The sequence below is a fragment of the Ambystoma mexicanum genome, chromosome 13, assembly GCF_040938575.1.
Source record: "Ambystoma mexicanum isolate Mex_15411 chromosome 13, UKY_AmexF1_1, whole genome shotgun sequence".
Classification (NCBI taxonomy): Eukaryota; Metazoa; Chordata; class Amphibia; order Caudata; family Ambystomatidae; genus Ambystoma; species Ambystoma mexicanum.
In genome coordinates, this window is record NC_090938.1 from 403062646 (window position 1) to 403079329 (window position 16684).

General features: G+C 44.7%; 1 protein-coding gene and 1 pseudogene across 1 annotated transcript in view; both read right to left on the reverse strand.

Moving 5' to 3' along the window:
• Window positions 1–5253, reverse strand: part of REC8 (REC8 meiotic recombination protein) — a 655306-nt gene extending 650053 nt beyond the window's left edge. The window contains exon 1 of the mRNA XM_069633986.1: window positions 4980–5253. Within this exon, the coding sequence (XP_069490087.1) occupies window positions 4980–5035 (56 nt within the window). The 5' untranslated portion in view covers window positions 5036–5253. The remainder of the gene's footprint in view (window positions 1–4979) is intronic.
• Window positions 1773–3348, reverse strand: LOC138522113 (ATP synthase subunit alpha, mitochondrial-like; annotated as a pseudogene).
• Window positions 5254–16684: the final 11431 nt, after the last annotated feature.

The window sequence follows — 16684 nt, forward strand, 5'->3', positions numbered from 1 at the left end:
CAATGTCCCACACAGCAGAAGTTGGCAGAAGGCTCTGCGTAAATGGGTAATAAGTAACATAGATAAAAAGCACTCTGAAATTTGATTCCTGGTGATAAAGGCACTTGTATGTATGTAGCACTAATAGATTTCTCCAGTGCATTTGACCTTGTGAACTGTGATCTGTTCTGGGGAAAGTTAAGAAAATGGGGCATCCCTGTATCCTTGTTGGCTATCTTGGAACATATACATGAGGGAACCTCTGTGAGGGTTAGAATTGACGCCGGGTGATCCCTCACAGGCAGCTTCCCCACATCGAAAGGACTCCACCATGGCTGTGTACTGGCCCCATGTCTATATGATTTATACTTGGTGGACCTGAACGATACTTTGGGAAAGGCTGCCTTGCTTAGTCCCATGGTGGGTAGGTATCCCATTAGCTGACTGACATATGCGGATGACGTGGCACTTATGGATGGCTCACCCATAGGGCTACAGAGGCTGTTGGTAGCCTTAAGTGAATATGCAAAGGCTAATGACTTGATTATTAATCAGAAAAAACAACATTGTTATGTTTGGTATCATCAAAAAGAAATTTAGAAGGCTCAACTGGTCCTTTAATGAAACGAGGATTGAGACCAAGGAGAGAGTAACTTATTTGGGTTTCAATTTACACAAACTCTCAAAAAAATCACTCGTCATTAATAACATTGAAAAGAAAATTGACCAAATGGCCTTTCAGATGAGGCGGTTACAAAGGAAACTGTGTAAAATCTCAATTAAACCTCTCATTCTCTTTCACGTAGGTAAGGTTATACCAAAGGTAATGGAATGTACGGAGATAGATTGTGCTGCACATAACATGCCATGGGAGAGATTGGAGGGCAGACTATGGAAAAAGGCCTTGGGATTGCCATCCTCACTTCCCCTGGCCCATTACGTTTTTAATTGGGACTGTTAACGCTAGAGTACTGGTTTAGTTGGTGGATACTGTCTTTGGTTGGAAAAATATTGTTGCCTACCATAAACTTATATGCGAATCTCTCAAACTGTTTGAAGGAAAATGCATCACCATTTTGATCAAGATGTTATCCTTGGCCAATAGACTTTTAGATGGTACAGCTAAAGATTGCTCAGATTTGGTGGGCAACCCAATGCGTATAGAGAGAGCTCTGAAGGAAAAGGACTGGATTGTCACCATCACTCATACAAGAGGATAAAAACTGCATTCAACCTTTTCAATAACCGATAAACCCCTTGGACATTTACCAAATTACCTCTATCAAGTATCTGGGGGAGTATCACATGCTCGTAGAGAACAAGGGGAAGAGGGCTACAACATTTGCCCGCAGTGTAATTCTGTAGGAAAACCAGAAACACTCCGACATATATTGGTGGAATGTCTAAAACTGGCACAAGGGAGAATATATATATAGATATATATATATATATATGGGTCGATTTTTTTGCACTGTAAATAATTTTGTACATTTGAATCATATGTGGAACCGCTTGTCTGCGGGATTAGAACTTTTTTTTACATATGCAATTGTACAAATGCTAGATGAAATAGGCTTACTTAGATACTGGGTATGGTATGTATTTTAGCATATTCTGGGGATGTTAACGTAACGTTTTTAGATGGATATGTGTTGTGACTTTGTATGAATTTTGCCTTTGTGTGTAAGATCACATTATTGATCAAAATCACAATAAAACATTTTTTTAAAAGAATGGAACAAGAGAATTATCAGATGAGCATCAGGAGAATGACAATATAATATGTGTGGAATTTATGATTCGAAGGTAGCCAAGAAGTTCACAACAGTCTCCTTTATCTTGGCATCAGCTTTTTTGAAATCTTTCCATCAGCTCAGACTGGGGCCAGGAGCTCCTGGTGCTGGCTAAGGATGTGAGAAAGGAAAGCACTCTCAAACTTTGTGATCTTTGAAGATTCCTATTTGTCCAGATTGCCTCTAACACCAGAATAGATCACTGTTACCTGCTCTATCATGGCCAAAGGAACATACTTAAATTGTTTCAGGAGTTCTGTCAGACGAACACCATGATTCAGTAGCTGTTGTGCAGTAGCATCACAATCGGTGCCAAACTGTGCAAAAGCTCCCGTCTCACTCTACTGAGCTAGCTCTAGCTTCACTAAGCCAGCTACCTCTGTTGTGGCTTTAATTTTTGCAGCAGAACATACACAGGATTGAGAGGCCTGCAATGATGGCAGAGAGGATGCCCTTGCTGAACAATTCAGTTCCCAAAAAGATCTTTCTGTCAGTGATGGAGAACACATTCGTTGGAAGGTAGGCAGACACTACAGGCTGGGTTTCTTTGGCAGGCAAAGCAGTCAGTTTGCCACCACCAAACTGATCATTCATGTTAGCTGCACTTTCCAAGAGAAGCGAGTGCAGAAACACATCCTCAGGGTACGCCTACCGACACGGAGTATGACGCAGCAGCAGTGACATCTGACGGTATGCAATAGCCTGTTTGGATAAACTGTCATAGATCATCAACGTATATATTTTACATTGTCTCTGAAGTACTCCCCCATAAAACAATCAGAAAAGGGAGACAGACACAGAAGATTTCCTATATTGGAGGCGGTGGCACTAAATACAATGGTGCACTTTATGACATCTGCATCAGTAAGTATCTTAACTAGGTGAGTCACATTTGCTCTCTTCTGACCAATGGCAACATAAATATAGTACAGTTTCTTGTTCTTATCAGTCTCATCATTGAATCTTTTCTGGTGAATAATTGTGTCAGTAGCACCTGATGTTTTACTAGTTTGCCTGTCACCAATGATCAGCTCACTCTGACCGAAGCCAATTGGTACCAAACTATGCACAGCTTTGATGCCAGTTTGCCTGGTTCACATAAAGAATTTTTGGGTATGATACCAGGTGCCTTCAGCAAACTCTCCTGTGTGTTTTGTTAGTAAGAGGGCCCTTTCCATCATTAATATTTTCCAAAGCGAATACAACGCAGCCAAGCACATAAAGTCCAACAGAAACTTCACTGATGAATCCCATCCTCTTCACAATGTCAAATCCTCTGATGAATTTAATGTTACCAAACACAACACCTACATTGTCAGGTTCCAGGTTTTGGGACATACCTTTCAGCCCAGAAGAGAATTACACCATTTCCACCACCTACACATTTCGCACACTGTGCACACATGCAATACCCTCATCAATCTAAATCACACACCCAGTATCCTCCAAGTTAGCAGTGGTATCTGCACCATGGATACGTTCTTCAAAAATAGGACACCTCAGAGGTACCCGTCTTCTGGAGCCATGCCCCAAATGCATGAGTGTTCATTGTAGTTACAAATGCTGCAAACTCCATGATTAACTCCACTGGACTGGATTAAATTCTTGCAAACACACCACATCATTGTGGAATATATTGCTGACTCAGGGCCTATGTGACCAGGGTTCTACCTTTTTTCTGTGTTGTGTATGTGTTTGTTTGACCTAGAAGACCGGTGGAGATATATATGAGGGGTGGGTTGGTGCTCTATGAAGACGTTAAATATTAGTGGATTTTTATTGTCATTATAGGCACTGGCCCAGGGAATGAAAGATGGATGCTAGGTGCTCTTTGAAAAGTAAGGGCTAGGTTTGGAACATTTGAATACAAAAACAAAGTTACTCCAGTCATCTTTGACCTCCCTGCAGCATTTGACACCATCTCACTATCCATTCCAGTCTAAATCGTTTACCAAGTAAGAAGCTTGTTCTTCCTTGGATTGCCACCTTCCTTAGATAGACCTTGACAGCTCTGCATCCCCTATTTCAAGTTCAAATCCTGAACACTCTACAGTGGGGCACCCAAGCTCACCTCTCTCCCGTTTGCTTCTATTCCTAGGCTGACAACACTCAAATCTGAATCCACCTAACTAAAAAAAACATGCCTTCACTTCCTTCTCCTTTGACTAAAATAGGTGCCTTCTACAATGATGAAGCCACTTCTCTATCCCCACACACATATCTATCATCCTGTCAGCATCTGCTTCTCCTATTTTCGCTCCTTGAAGACCATCCTCCCTAACCTCGGTTTCCCTGATAAAGTAATCATTGCCAAACCTTTTAGGTCCTCCAGGCTCGATGGCAGCAAGCCCTTGCGAGTTGAATCACATCTCTCCTGGTATCATGCATCACCTATTGGATCCTGTTTGCCAAGACAATCAAATTCAAGTGTCTTTGCATAACTCAGTAGGCCAGCCATCAAGTTTCCTCACCCACCAACCACACCCTATTTCTTTGCTTCACATACCTAGTGACTACAACGCTGGGGTATTCATGCACTCTCTCTGTGCTTGACCAGAACTCCCCTTTCGAACTACTGCCACCATTGATCAGGTTTTCGCACAAGAACAAGAGATCAACTTGGTGGTCTACCCCACACTCTACAAGATTTAAAAATGTTTTACATCTGCAGCACTCCCAGCAGTGGCAAATGGGTGCCACTATAATGCCAATGCTTGGCATACCCTCATCGCACGGCTGTTAGATCAACAAGGGTATCTGTTGAATGATGCAGTACTTGCTCTGTCCCTCCATAGGATACTACTTGTGCAGCAATCCTACCCATAGCCCGCGGGTTCTCGTTTTGGAGCAAGGCGTGGGTGCTCGTCCTCTGGGCTGTGCAGATGGCAGACGCTCTTCCTGTGCAGCCCGTGTCTATTAACACAGGGTTGAATTATGCTAGTACGTGTCACTGTACTGATTGTTTTGCTGCCCCCAAAGGTTGTGCAGCACCCCCAACGAGCACTAGACTAGTTAGGTGTGGCTGTAAAAACAGTACTTGGTTCTCCCTCCCACTTATGCTGTACTCGTTTAACAGCATGCACTCACAGTCCTGGCCAGCAAGTTCACTTAAACCAGCAATCGTTCTTTCTCCCAAATGTCTGCTACCCAAATAATACTCCCCCGTATATCACTGTACCCGTACTCTCTCCACCCTCGGGGCCATACCAGATGGTGGCAAAACGTCCGGTGTGGCGCTGGAGGACACTTGGATAGTAAAACATGGTCGTCCACTTCTTCTCGCCTTCTTAGATCTCGCTGCTATAGGCGCCGGTCCCTTCTGCGGGAAGTCCTTGGCCCCGATCCACCTAAAAAAACCTGCCCTTTTCTCAGAGAACGTGTGTCGCAAGGAATTCTGTTGCAGGCAGGCCGTGTTCCCCCACTTCCTCCTGTAAGCCTACGCTTGCGCAGCTCAGTGATCCCTGGCGGGAGCGGGCTCCTGCGACAAATCCCCAAACTGTGCATGCTCTGGCAACGCGTGACCGCGCCTTCCTGTTGCTGCTGCGCTCTTTTGCCCCACAAGGTCTTGCCGCCAACCGCGGTTTCATTAAAAAAAAGTGGTGGATCGCCCCAGAAACATACAACCCGATAAAAATGTAAAATATGTAGCGCAAAAGGCAGTAAAGGGGCCTATTCTGGAGAAACTCTATTGGCACCCGAGGTGCGAACAGGAGAGTTTGGAAAACAAAAAAATCCTGAAAACCATGAAACACAGAGTTTTACACGGGTCGGCGCTCACTGCCCTCAACAGGATAATGCTGTACAGTCGGTGCCCTGTCCTGTACTTATTTCCCTGCTCCAACAACCCGACCTTTGTGCGCGCGCTACGTATTACACTCGAAAGGGGTTCAGTGCGCGCGGACGCATGAGCCCAAGGTCTCGCGCGAGCTATTTGAGGTCCTGCAAAGTAAGCGGCTGATGCCTTGGCGTTTGCGCGCGCTTTCCCGATTTAAATGTGTGCCGCCGAGTACCTAAAGCTCCACAACTAAGGATTGTGATCAAATTGTGTACACCCACAAGTTTCACCTGTGCATTGATTCTGCGGCAGGGATGCCACTAGACCAAACTGTCGATGTGGGGACGGAGTAATTTCAGGGCTAACTTCAGAGACTGTTGGGGAGGGCCACACTGTGTGGGGGGCATCTAACTTCTTTATACATTCCAATGAGAATATGTTGGCACTTAAGGACTGCTGTGAGAATAAGCTGTGCCCAGTCCTCCCTACCCTTCCACTCACACCCTGAAATCCAAGTACTAACGCCCCCATCACGATTTCAAATACCTAAAAATGCATAGCTCTCAACCATTTGTGTCGCAAAGGCGGGTGAAAACACCCGATTTTATTTTTGGTGGGTGAGGGGCCCATTGAAACGAATGGGCGTGCAGGAGGTTTGGTGGGTGAGTCAGCTGTTTACAAGGCAGGTGACACCCGACAAAAGCGTGTGAGAGCTATGAAAATGTATGCATAAGAATGCAGCTGCTAACAATGAAATGCTTCACATTTTTGCTAAGCCTTTGTTAACTGAGCAGCCACATGCACTGTTTATTGTGTCTATCCTGTGCTGCCATGGCTCTGGGGGTCAGCCAGGTAAAGTCAAATAACCCATACATGCCAAACCTCCCAATTTATGCGGGAGGCTCCTGAATTTTCCTTGATTCTATGGCATGACAGGAGGCTTCATATTATGTATTATAATCTTTACTTCTGAACCACAGCAGCAAAGAAAAAACTTTTACAAACAAAAAAGTTTCAAAACAGAAATAAATAGAGTTCAATGTCAGTGAAAGGGGGGCTCCCCAATCCATCACAGAGGACAGGTCATGACCTGCAGGAGACCAATGGGAAGGGACCCTCCTCCATATATTTCCTTTACTCTAAACCCAACTCCTCTTTATTTGCTGCTAACACCACAGCTAAGTCACTCCTTTTAGTTGTGCCTTGCATGCTAGTCAGTAGTTGGCAAATACATTGTGTATCATATATTATATGGACATACATGCCAACCCTCCCGATTTAGGCGGGAGACTGCCGATTTTTCTGTGAAAAATACTTCTATTTTTCACATTCTCCCACCTAAAATAATTCTTTCCCCAATGCATTCCTATGGGGAAATTGCTGTCTCCCGAGTACTCTGAAGAAATCTCCCTCCTTGGTGCGTCGGAATGTTGGCATGTATGTATGGATGTAGAGGGCAGTGTTTACTTTATTGTAATGCTTCACTGCTTTCACCTTGGAAAATGTGTTTCCTTATTTTAAGTTTTTATTGTTGTATTGTGGTCTTAATGGGTCGCGTGCGACCGCTGCTTTAGTTGTAGCGTGGTTTTTCCTTTTATGAAGAGAGCATTCCGCTTCGAATGAAATTTTTTTCCTTTTTCTTTTCTGTTTACCTTCTGTCTGAAGTTTAGGAAAAGTGGTATCTATGGGTTTAGGTCAGATAACCCAGTTTGCTCAACTGGCTAAAGAGGGAAGTAACCTCTATTTTCCCTATTTGATGCGCAAGTCCTGCGGTACTGCATTGGGATCTGTTTGCCTGCTCGCCAACACCTCCAGCCTTAAAGAGCGACGTAAATACCCCTCATGTGAGGAAGGATGGCTCAAGGGCAACGCATTCCTCTGGGAAGTAAGACAATATAGTGCATCCAGGTTTGGATTATAATACTAGCGCTTGAAAATGTGCGCATCCTGAGGGGCTGGATTATAAAATCGGTTTGCCTGCTCGGCATCGGGGGTTGCTGTAGGTTAACGAGGATCCAATTTGAGTACTTCCTCTGTCAGTTTTTACCTTGCGTCCTTCCCCAGTGGTCACTAAGGCAAGCAGAATTTGTTAGTGTGGGGGTCAGTGACCTCATTTTTTGGAAGGGGCAGTGGTACCAGCGCCCCTCATGGTTTTCTAAATTGTGAACGAGATAACGCTGCTCCCACTAATTGGGGGTTAGGGTAAGGGGTTCAACCAATAATTAACTTGCAAGTTCTAACATCTATTTGTGGCATCTTTAAAATGGAAGAGTTTATTATGCTCATTGGCTCCTTTCTCCCGGCGGATGGTATTATCATGTTAGACCTCAAGGATGAGTGCTGGGATGTTTCCTGTTTTTCCTCCTCATCAGGAGTTTCCTCTTCAGTTCCATTGATGGGCTTGCACTTATCGGTTTGGCCTTTCCCATCAGCCCCCTGGTGCTTTACCAAGTTAATGAAGCTGGTGATAACTCACCTCAGTTCCAAGGGGTTTTGGATAATATTTTTCTTTGATACAGTTAGAGGTGTCCCTTCTACGATCATGTTTTTTTTGTTGTTATAAGTACAAGAGATTAAAGATCTGCATCTTTATCCTTCAGGATGACAGACTCTCCTTAGTAAGGAAGTAATCCTCCTTCTCCCCTTGAAAGAGAGGTTTTCCCTTAGTTAGCTAACCTGGGTGGGCAGATGGTCAGTTCCTTCCCTGTCATTGTTCCAAACATCTTCGCGACAATCTCTCTTTGTCGCAGTTAGGTCAGCCTTTTGGAGTTGTTGGTGAACTCTGTTGCAGTCAAGAGCCTTTCTCTAAGATCAATGCCAGATATCTCCAAGACAGGAGCAACATAATGTTAGACAGGACTCTCTCTTTGCCAAGATCTTGTACTTTTGGAGTTCCGATTGAGTGGTCTCTTTTTCCCTTGTGAGAATGTGGATCCCGGTGCACTGCCTTCAGACTGTTTCCTCCGGGATTGCTCGGTTCTTTTTGGTGTGTTTTTTCCTCCTTTGCCATGATAGCAAGAGTTTCGAGTTCGGCTGCGCAACCAGACAACAAAGCTAGTGTTGGCCTTCTCTGGGGTTGTTCCCAGCCCTATAGGATTTTACAGTGGATATTTTCTAGTATCGTCCCTCTCCACTCGTGGCCTATCTCTGCCGCGACAGTTTGTCTGTTATGAATGGTTCTTTCAAGTGTTCCTCTCTCTTATTCATTAGAATATTTTTTCATCTCTTCCTGGGCTTCCGAGGGTTTTTGCAGTACTCTATCTATGGCATCAAGGAATTCGGGATAGCCTTTAATAAGTCAGGTTTCCTTTCCGCTTGCAGCCGCTGGGTTGGTAGGTGTGTGGCTCAATTTTTCACTTGCGTTTCTCCCTTATAGTAAAGATAGGTAGTTTCTGGTGGAGTTGTTTACAAAGGGTAACATTACATGTCGATGATTGCATTTAACTGCCACTATTTTAGCGAGACATGGTGCCATTAAGGGTGAAAACTGTGGATAGGCAGTGCTTGGTGCGCAGGACCTTCAAGTCCATTGGCATTGGGGTTCCACCTGAGCTAGGTGTTTTCTTATAGGCAACATTTACATTGTATTGGATTAGTGCATTTTTGTCTTTCCAATGAAGGATTGTCTGTGCTACAACTGTTTTTACAAGTTATCCATGTGTTTTTTTCTTTCCTTTTAAGATTTGTTTCCAGTATCAGACCTTTAGATATGGACAGTTTAATGTTTTCTCCCGGAGGGCGGGGGAGGTCACTGTCTTTGTTGCCAGAAGGGGTAAGCGTATGGTTTCCTCCATCTATTATCCAGGTTTCCAGGACATTTTAATGTAGAAGTTATTAAGTTTTAAAATGCTGAAGTTGGAATACAGAGCATCTTAGCCTCCTAATACCTCCCAGCTGCTATTCCTGTGGGAACACTATTGGAGGGTCCCTTGTCCCTTGAACCAAATGGATTAAGTAAGTTATGCAGAAAGAGAGAGTTAATTACTCCTTTGGTTCTTCAGTTAAAGATGCTATGGTGTTTAGGACGTTCTCCGGGGTGGGGGGGGGGGTGGAATTATCAAAGCAGCTGATTGGTCAAGGGAATAATAATCGGAATAATTGTATTTTTATCACTCACAAGTGTATTGATTATGCTGGGGTTAAGGTGATGCAAGGGCTTCAAACCTGCATAATATGAAGCCTCCTGTCATGCCATAGAATGACTAATCCCCCGCACTAACGTGAGAGGGGGGTTTAGATTCTATTAAAGACAGGAGGCGAGTATTATATCACCCACCCACCCTTTCTTTCTGTTTCTTATTCCACTCTGTTTCATTTTCTTTCAGCTTTCGGATGAGAGGTCCTATCCAGAAGAGCTTCGTCATAGGTTCAGGTTGTGGAGAGGTTGAGATCCCTCCAGTTTCGCTGGATCCTTTTCTCCGCGCTACGCAGTTGGATTGTTGCAATGGACGTCTGGTGCAAGACAGCTGCAGAAAGAGGAGTTGGGTTTAGAGTAAAGGACATATATAGAGGCGGGTCACTGCCCATTGGTCTCCTGCAGGGCATGACCTGTCCTCCGTGATAGATTGAGGAGCCCCCCTTTCATTGACATTGAACTCTATTTAGTTCTGTTTTGAAACTTTTTTGTTTGTAAAAGTTTTTTCTTTGCTTCTGTGATTCAGAAGTAAAGATTGTAATGCATAATACTCGCCTCCTGTTTTTAATAGAATCTAAACCCCCTCTCACGTTAGTGCGGGGGATTAGTAATTGCGTTGGCCACACTATCTAACTCAGTATGGGAGGGGGATCTTAACCTCCCAGTCCTTTGTAAATATTTATGGGCAATGCAGCTGGTGGTAGCGAACAACTGTTTTTTTCTACACATGGACAATCCATCCCCAAGGATTGAAAGATGGAGAATAGGAACACTGATGCCAGTAAGATACTGTTCCGGAAGTCTGAGAAACCTGAGGGCCTCCTCACATCTATTTCCCTGGGATCCTCTACACTGGTGGCCAGGGAAAGGCCATCGCTTTTGGATCCTGACCCTGGGGGTGGAGAAGCGAGGAAGGATCACATGGATGGAGGCTTCCTGGAGTATGGAAAGGAAGGGTCCTTGGGTGAAACATGGTATTACCCCTTTCCAGTGCTGCATGAACCTTTGCCCCCAGAAACCTTTATGGGATATTATCAATATATTTCCCTTGGTCAGAATAACATTAGGAAAAATGTCAAACCTAGAAGAAAGATAAGAAAGAATAGGGTGCCCTTGGACAAGACATGGTATCCCCCTTTTCCTATTGACAACCAACCCAACCCTTCCCAACATTCATAAGCTGTTATGCCAGAACCCCTAATTTCTACACAATTGACACTTGACAGTACTGGGAAGAAGAAGAAGCAACTAGGAGCAATGAAGGCTGTGCTCTTTTACCACTCTGGTACTGGGACGAGAAAGATACCTGCTAAGATCTGTGAAGTTCAGGCATGTCCCCTTGATTGGGATCAGGCAGGGCTAATTGAGCATTCAAACCTGCAGCCTTTCAAGGGGCTGCAGGTATATAAAACGATACCTGCCCAGTGGAAGACGGAGCAACTGGGAGAGCAGCAGGAGAAGCAGCAAGGAGGCTGGTGCAAGCAGCAGGAGCGGGGCACAGAGTCACTGGGGACCAAGGAGAGAGGAGGTCCATGGAAACATGGCAGGGAACTGGGGCCCCTTGGAGCTGGCTGAGCACGGTGAAGGGAGCCATGCAGGAAGGCTGCCCCTTTCCTCGTTGCTGGAGGTGCTTGTTCCCCTGTGCAACAGAACCGCTACAGTGGTGTCTGAAGGGCAGGAGATGGAGCCTTAACCCTAAAACCAGAAGTGTGATCTGAGCTGCAACCAGGCTGTGAGCAGATGTCTGTTTGATCCGCGTGTAATAAGAACTGAGAAAGGGACCAGTGAGTTTCTAATGAAGGGGAAACCTGCGCAAGTGTGTAAACTCTTATTATACGGAGAATACTTTGTATCAGAGTGGTTGCGTGCCTTGAATAAGCACATTTTTAAAGTCTCTGATCCATTTCTTGTCAATTACCGAAGAACGGGAAAAAGCTGAGGATGCTTTGTGTCGGAGTGGTCGAATGTGGCAAGAAACACTTTTTCCGAAGGTTTCCGAGCACTGACCAATCCAATTAAAGGGAAACAAACACTTATTGAACAACAGCTAAAGCGCAAAGGAATAATAAGCAAAACTCATGATTATTGAATACCGAACTGAATCATAAACTTGTTACCAATCAGAAAAAAGGTACTGGGCCTCATTACGACCCAGGCGGTAAGTTACCGCCTGGGCCGTCACTTTACCACCATGGCGTAAACTACGTTTACGCCATGGTGGTTGGCGGACTTACCGCCCCATTCCGAGGTCGGCGGGGCGGTAAGTCCCCAATCCCCATTTACCCTTCCCCATTCCCATTTTTGCCCCATAGGGCATAATGGGAGTGGGGAAGGCGTTAATTACGCCACCGTAAATTACGGTGGCGTAATTAACTCCATGGTCCCTTAGCGCCATGGATTTTAACACCTGCTAAAAGCAGGTGTTAAAAGCGCCATGGCGCTAAGGGACCTCGTAATTGGCGGTAAGGGGTCGGCGCAGCTAACGCTGGCGTTAACCCCTTACCGCCAGGGTCGTAATGAGGCCCACTGTGAATCCAGAGAGAGCACAGAGCCTCTCTTCCAAACAATTCATGGTATATTAAAAGATTGGAATGAATACAAATTTAATGAAAAACCAAAACCACAGCAGGTTGAGTTCTTAATTGAATGTGACTTTAAGGAACCTACAAACAAAAGGTGTTGTAGCTAAAGTTACAGTGGAACCTTAACAATTACAAGGAGTACTGATGTCCACTTGTGTGAAAGCTACACATTAAAAGGAACTAATATTTGAAACTTGAACTTTGGAACTTAAGGCATATCTTGCCTTATTTTTACTGTGTTACTGAAAATTTGGGGAAGGGAACGCCTGGTCCTGATACTTTTTTTATTGTGTTACTGAAAACCTGGGGAAGGGAAACCAGAGTCCTGATTCAGACTATTTCCTCTTTAGTCCACAGAAAGTAATTTTGTGACTTTTTGTGGAATTGTTTCATACTTGGGAAAGGGAGCTGAAAGGAAGCTGCAAGCTGGAAGAAGCTCAAAACTTTGTGTTATTCACTGTTTTCCTTTTGGTTGCTGACATCCCTACACATTGTACATATTTAGTTGTGAGGGCAAGTATGGGTTTTGGACACAGACAGATTCTTCAGTTGAACTCTTTGACTCAGACTTTCCTTAGCTTTCTTTAGGTAGGGAAATCCCAGCTTGGAATAGGGCAAGTTGGGCGTTTTCCATCCTGACATTTAAGTTAATAAAAGTGTTTACTTTGAATCAGTTGTCTGTTTCCTTCTTCATGATGCCTTCACAGATGGTGTAAGAAGTGGGATGCATTCAATTGTTACAAATTGAGGGACCCTTTTATGGTTGTAATCCAACGAAAGGGGGAAAGGACATTATTCTGAAGGTTCAAGAACAGAATAGGGTAGTAGCACTTAAAAGAGCAATTGCCTTGCAGTTACACATACCGGTTAAGTGGCAAGACCTGTTTTTATGGTTCCCATATTCTTCTGGACACCCTTCCCTTGACCAAATATCACTTAAGAGATAGGGATAAGATCACGCAATCAGTTAGAGAAACCAAAACTTACATTCAACCTGCAGCGTTAGGCCACCCAAATTTAGAACCAGAGAAATCTTATGTTTCCTCACCTTTGCTAGCTACAGAGTTAACAACAGGTGAATCAAGAGTTCCATGTAATAATGTCCCCACAAAAATATCGCCATGCAAAAATATCGCCGAAAAATTGCCGTTTTTTGTGGTGACATTATTGCATGGAACATGCGGGGGACACCCCCGCAACCCCCAAAACCTTTATTTTTTTTAATTTTTTTTTTTGGCTGCCCCTATCCCCATATATATGGTCACCCATATAATATCGCCACAACCTTTTCCCGGCGATATTATGTACGCCGACCATATATATGGGGATAATATTACCTGATACCGAATCAAGCTTGGTTTGTTTCGGGACCTTGATATAAGATCTGACACCACTGACAAGCTCACATTTTTCTATATGTCCGAATCTGAGGAGGGCTCAAGTGATATCCTGTCCTCAGATACAATGGCAACATTGGGGGAAGTAGTGACCAAGCTAGCTAACTAGAAAATAGAGGCGGAACAAAGATTACAAATGGGCCTGGGGGAACTCACAGTCGCCCAAGAAAAGCCTCATATTCCCCAAGGAGTGTTACAGCCGTATAAAGAAGGAGAGGATTTAGAGAACTTTTTTCAGAACTTTGAAAGGCTAGCTCATCAATTCAATTGGGGGAATGATTTGAAAATGTGTTATCTAGGACCTCTTTTAAAAGGAGAGTTACAAACATCATGCCATTTATTGTATCTCACGGGAACAGCCTCTTTCTCTGAGATTAAAGAAAGGCTCTTACAACGGGTAGGGCAAACAGGCAATTTCTATGACAAACATTTTTGAAATACAAAATGGAGTCCCGGAGAAACAGCAGTTGAGCTTTCAGAGCGAATGAAAAACACCATGTCCTTATGGCTAGGAAGGAAAACATTACCAGAGGTATTGGAAGCTTTAAGCTTAGAACCATTTTTTAATTCTATGCCTCCGTCCCTCCGACGAGCTGTTCTACAAATAAATAAACCTACACTTGCACTAGCCATTGAGACTGACCAACATTTTTCTGACGCTACGCGAAATTTCCATTCCTTACATAAACCTGAAGAAAGAAGGGAAAGTAAAGGCCCTCCAAAACCTTCTTTTGTCCCTAAAGGAAGAGTTAAATCCTCGTACTGGTTCAGGGACTCCCCTAGTGGGAGAGAGTGAGACTACAGAAGGGGCCAGACTCTAAACCCCGGAAAGAACTAAAGAGAGAAGATATTAGAGCAACAATACCCCACATTTTTACATGCTTCTCCTGTAGAGAGCCAGGACATTTAGCTAGAAATTGTCCCCTAAACAGAAAAGAGGAACCCATGGAAATCGGGTTTATGATGGGAGAAGAAAGGGACTACTCCGAAATTGATGACGGGATAGAAGTCCAAAGTATTTTCTTTTCTGGCACATTTGCTCAATCTACCTACGAAAAAGCTGTGTATAATGGAGTCCTAGTACAGGCCCTGGTGGATTCTGGTAGTAAACAAACCGCAGTGAAGGCTGATATAGTACCCCCTGAAAGGTTGAAGGGAGCCTTCTTAGTGAAAACAATATGGTTACATGTGGATCAGGAAAATGTATCCTAAAGTAAACGTACGCATTCAAGTAAAAGTGATAACTACCAACTTTCCTTCTGCCATTATTCCAGGATTACTGGAAGAGACGATTATTGGAACTGACTTCCCTACATTTTCATTATTACTACACAGAGTCAGTCCTCTCGAAACCTCCTTTTTTCAATCTAACACTTGGCGAAAAGACAAAGTGAAAGTAGATAATAGTGTGTGGAACTAGGAAAAGACCAAGAGTAGGTTACACCATGAACCAAACCCTCAGAGCCCTTCAATATCAGGCCCTTGTGCGGGAGGCCATTTTCATAGGGGAAGGGTATGTGAGAAACCTGAGGGAGTACTCGCATCTAATTCCCTGGGATCCCCTACACAGGTTGCCAGGGAAAGGCCATCACTTTTGGATCCTGACCCTGGGGGTGGAGAAGCGAGGGAGGATCACATGGATGGAGGGTTCCTGGGGAATGGAAAGGAAGGGTCCTCAGGAGAGACAACCCCTTTCCAGTGCAGGATGAACCTTTGACCATAGAAACCTTAATGGGATATTGTCACCCTATTTCCCTTAGTCAGAATAACAGTCTCCTTCATTCTACCCCCACCGGAGCAGGAGCTCCCCAGCATTGCAGTGCTGTGCAGGAGCAGCAGCACCCCTCCAGGCCAATCCGGCACAGATGCTGAGGTAAGCTTGAGGTTCATTACCAGCTGCCTCTAAGCTTCCCTATGCCCCTCCGCAGTTATCACTGTTATTTCACCATCGGCTACAGTTTCGCGGAATTTACTGAGATAATCCACTTCCACGCTCTCATACCAAGCGAGTGCTTCTTAGTATCATTAGTCTGAAGGTGCCACCATTGGAACACACGTGGTGCTCCCTATTCTAAGATGGCCGCCCCATTGGAATCAGCCTGTCCTCTCCTGTGCCTGTCCTCACCATGCTTGTAGGTGCAAGCAGATTGGCTACTGCTCCACACCTAAAGCCACTGTGATTCACCGGTAGGCGAGAGCCTGCCCACGGAAGTAAGGCCAAGGAAAGAAGGCTCTGACTGAACTGACCGAGCACAACCAGCGTTTGGCGATGTCCCCCTGCCCAATTTATTGTCCATCCTCATACCGCTACAGTTCCACACGAGGAACTACAAGTCTACTCCATCTGTCTGTAGATGAGCCCCGTTCCCTGAACTCCCACCAAGACCTTCTGACAGACTAGTACGAATGTGCCCGATGAACATTACTTTTGCAACGGTAACCACTTATCTGTACTTCCTACTTTACCTATTTGCCATAAAATATCGCCCTAATCTGCCCGTTAAATTCTCTGCACTGCCCCCGACTTGCCATTCCACATGTACTGCCTACATTAATTTGCCCGTTGCGTTGTACTGAACTACCCTGATCTGCCTATTTACTTGTACTGCATTGTTTCAATCACCTGCACTGCCCGATTGGCCATGCTATTTGTACTGCCTGCCCTAATTTGCCTGCTGCATCGCACTGAACTGCCAGAGTTATCTACTCGTATCGCATTGCCTTAATCATCTACATTGCCCTGACTTGCCGCTCCACATGTACATGCCTACATTAATCTGCCCATTGCGTTGTACTGAACTACCCTGATCTGCCTATTTACTCGTATGGCACTGCCCCATTCTGTCTACTGAATCACCTACATTGCCCTGATTCACCGCTCTGTTCGTACTGCCTGCCCTGACCTGCCCGCTAAAGCATACTGCACCGCCCCAACTGGCCTACCTAATCACATTGCTTGCCCTGATCAGACCGGCTAATTCTATTGCACTGCCCTGATTTGCCCATCTTCTCGTTAGTCACCT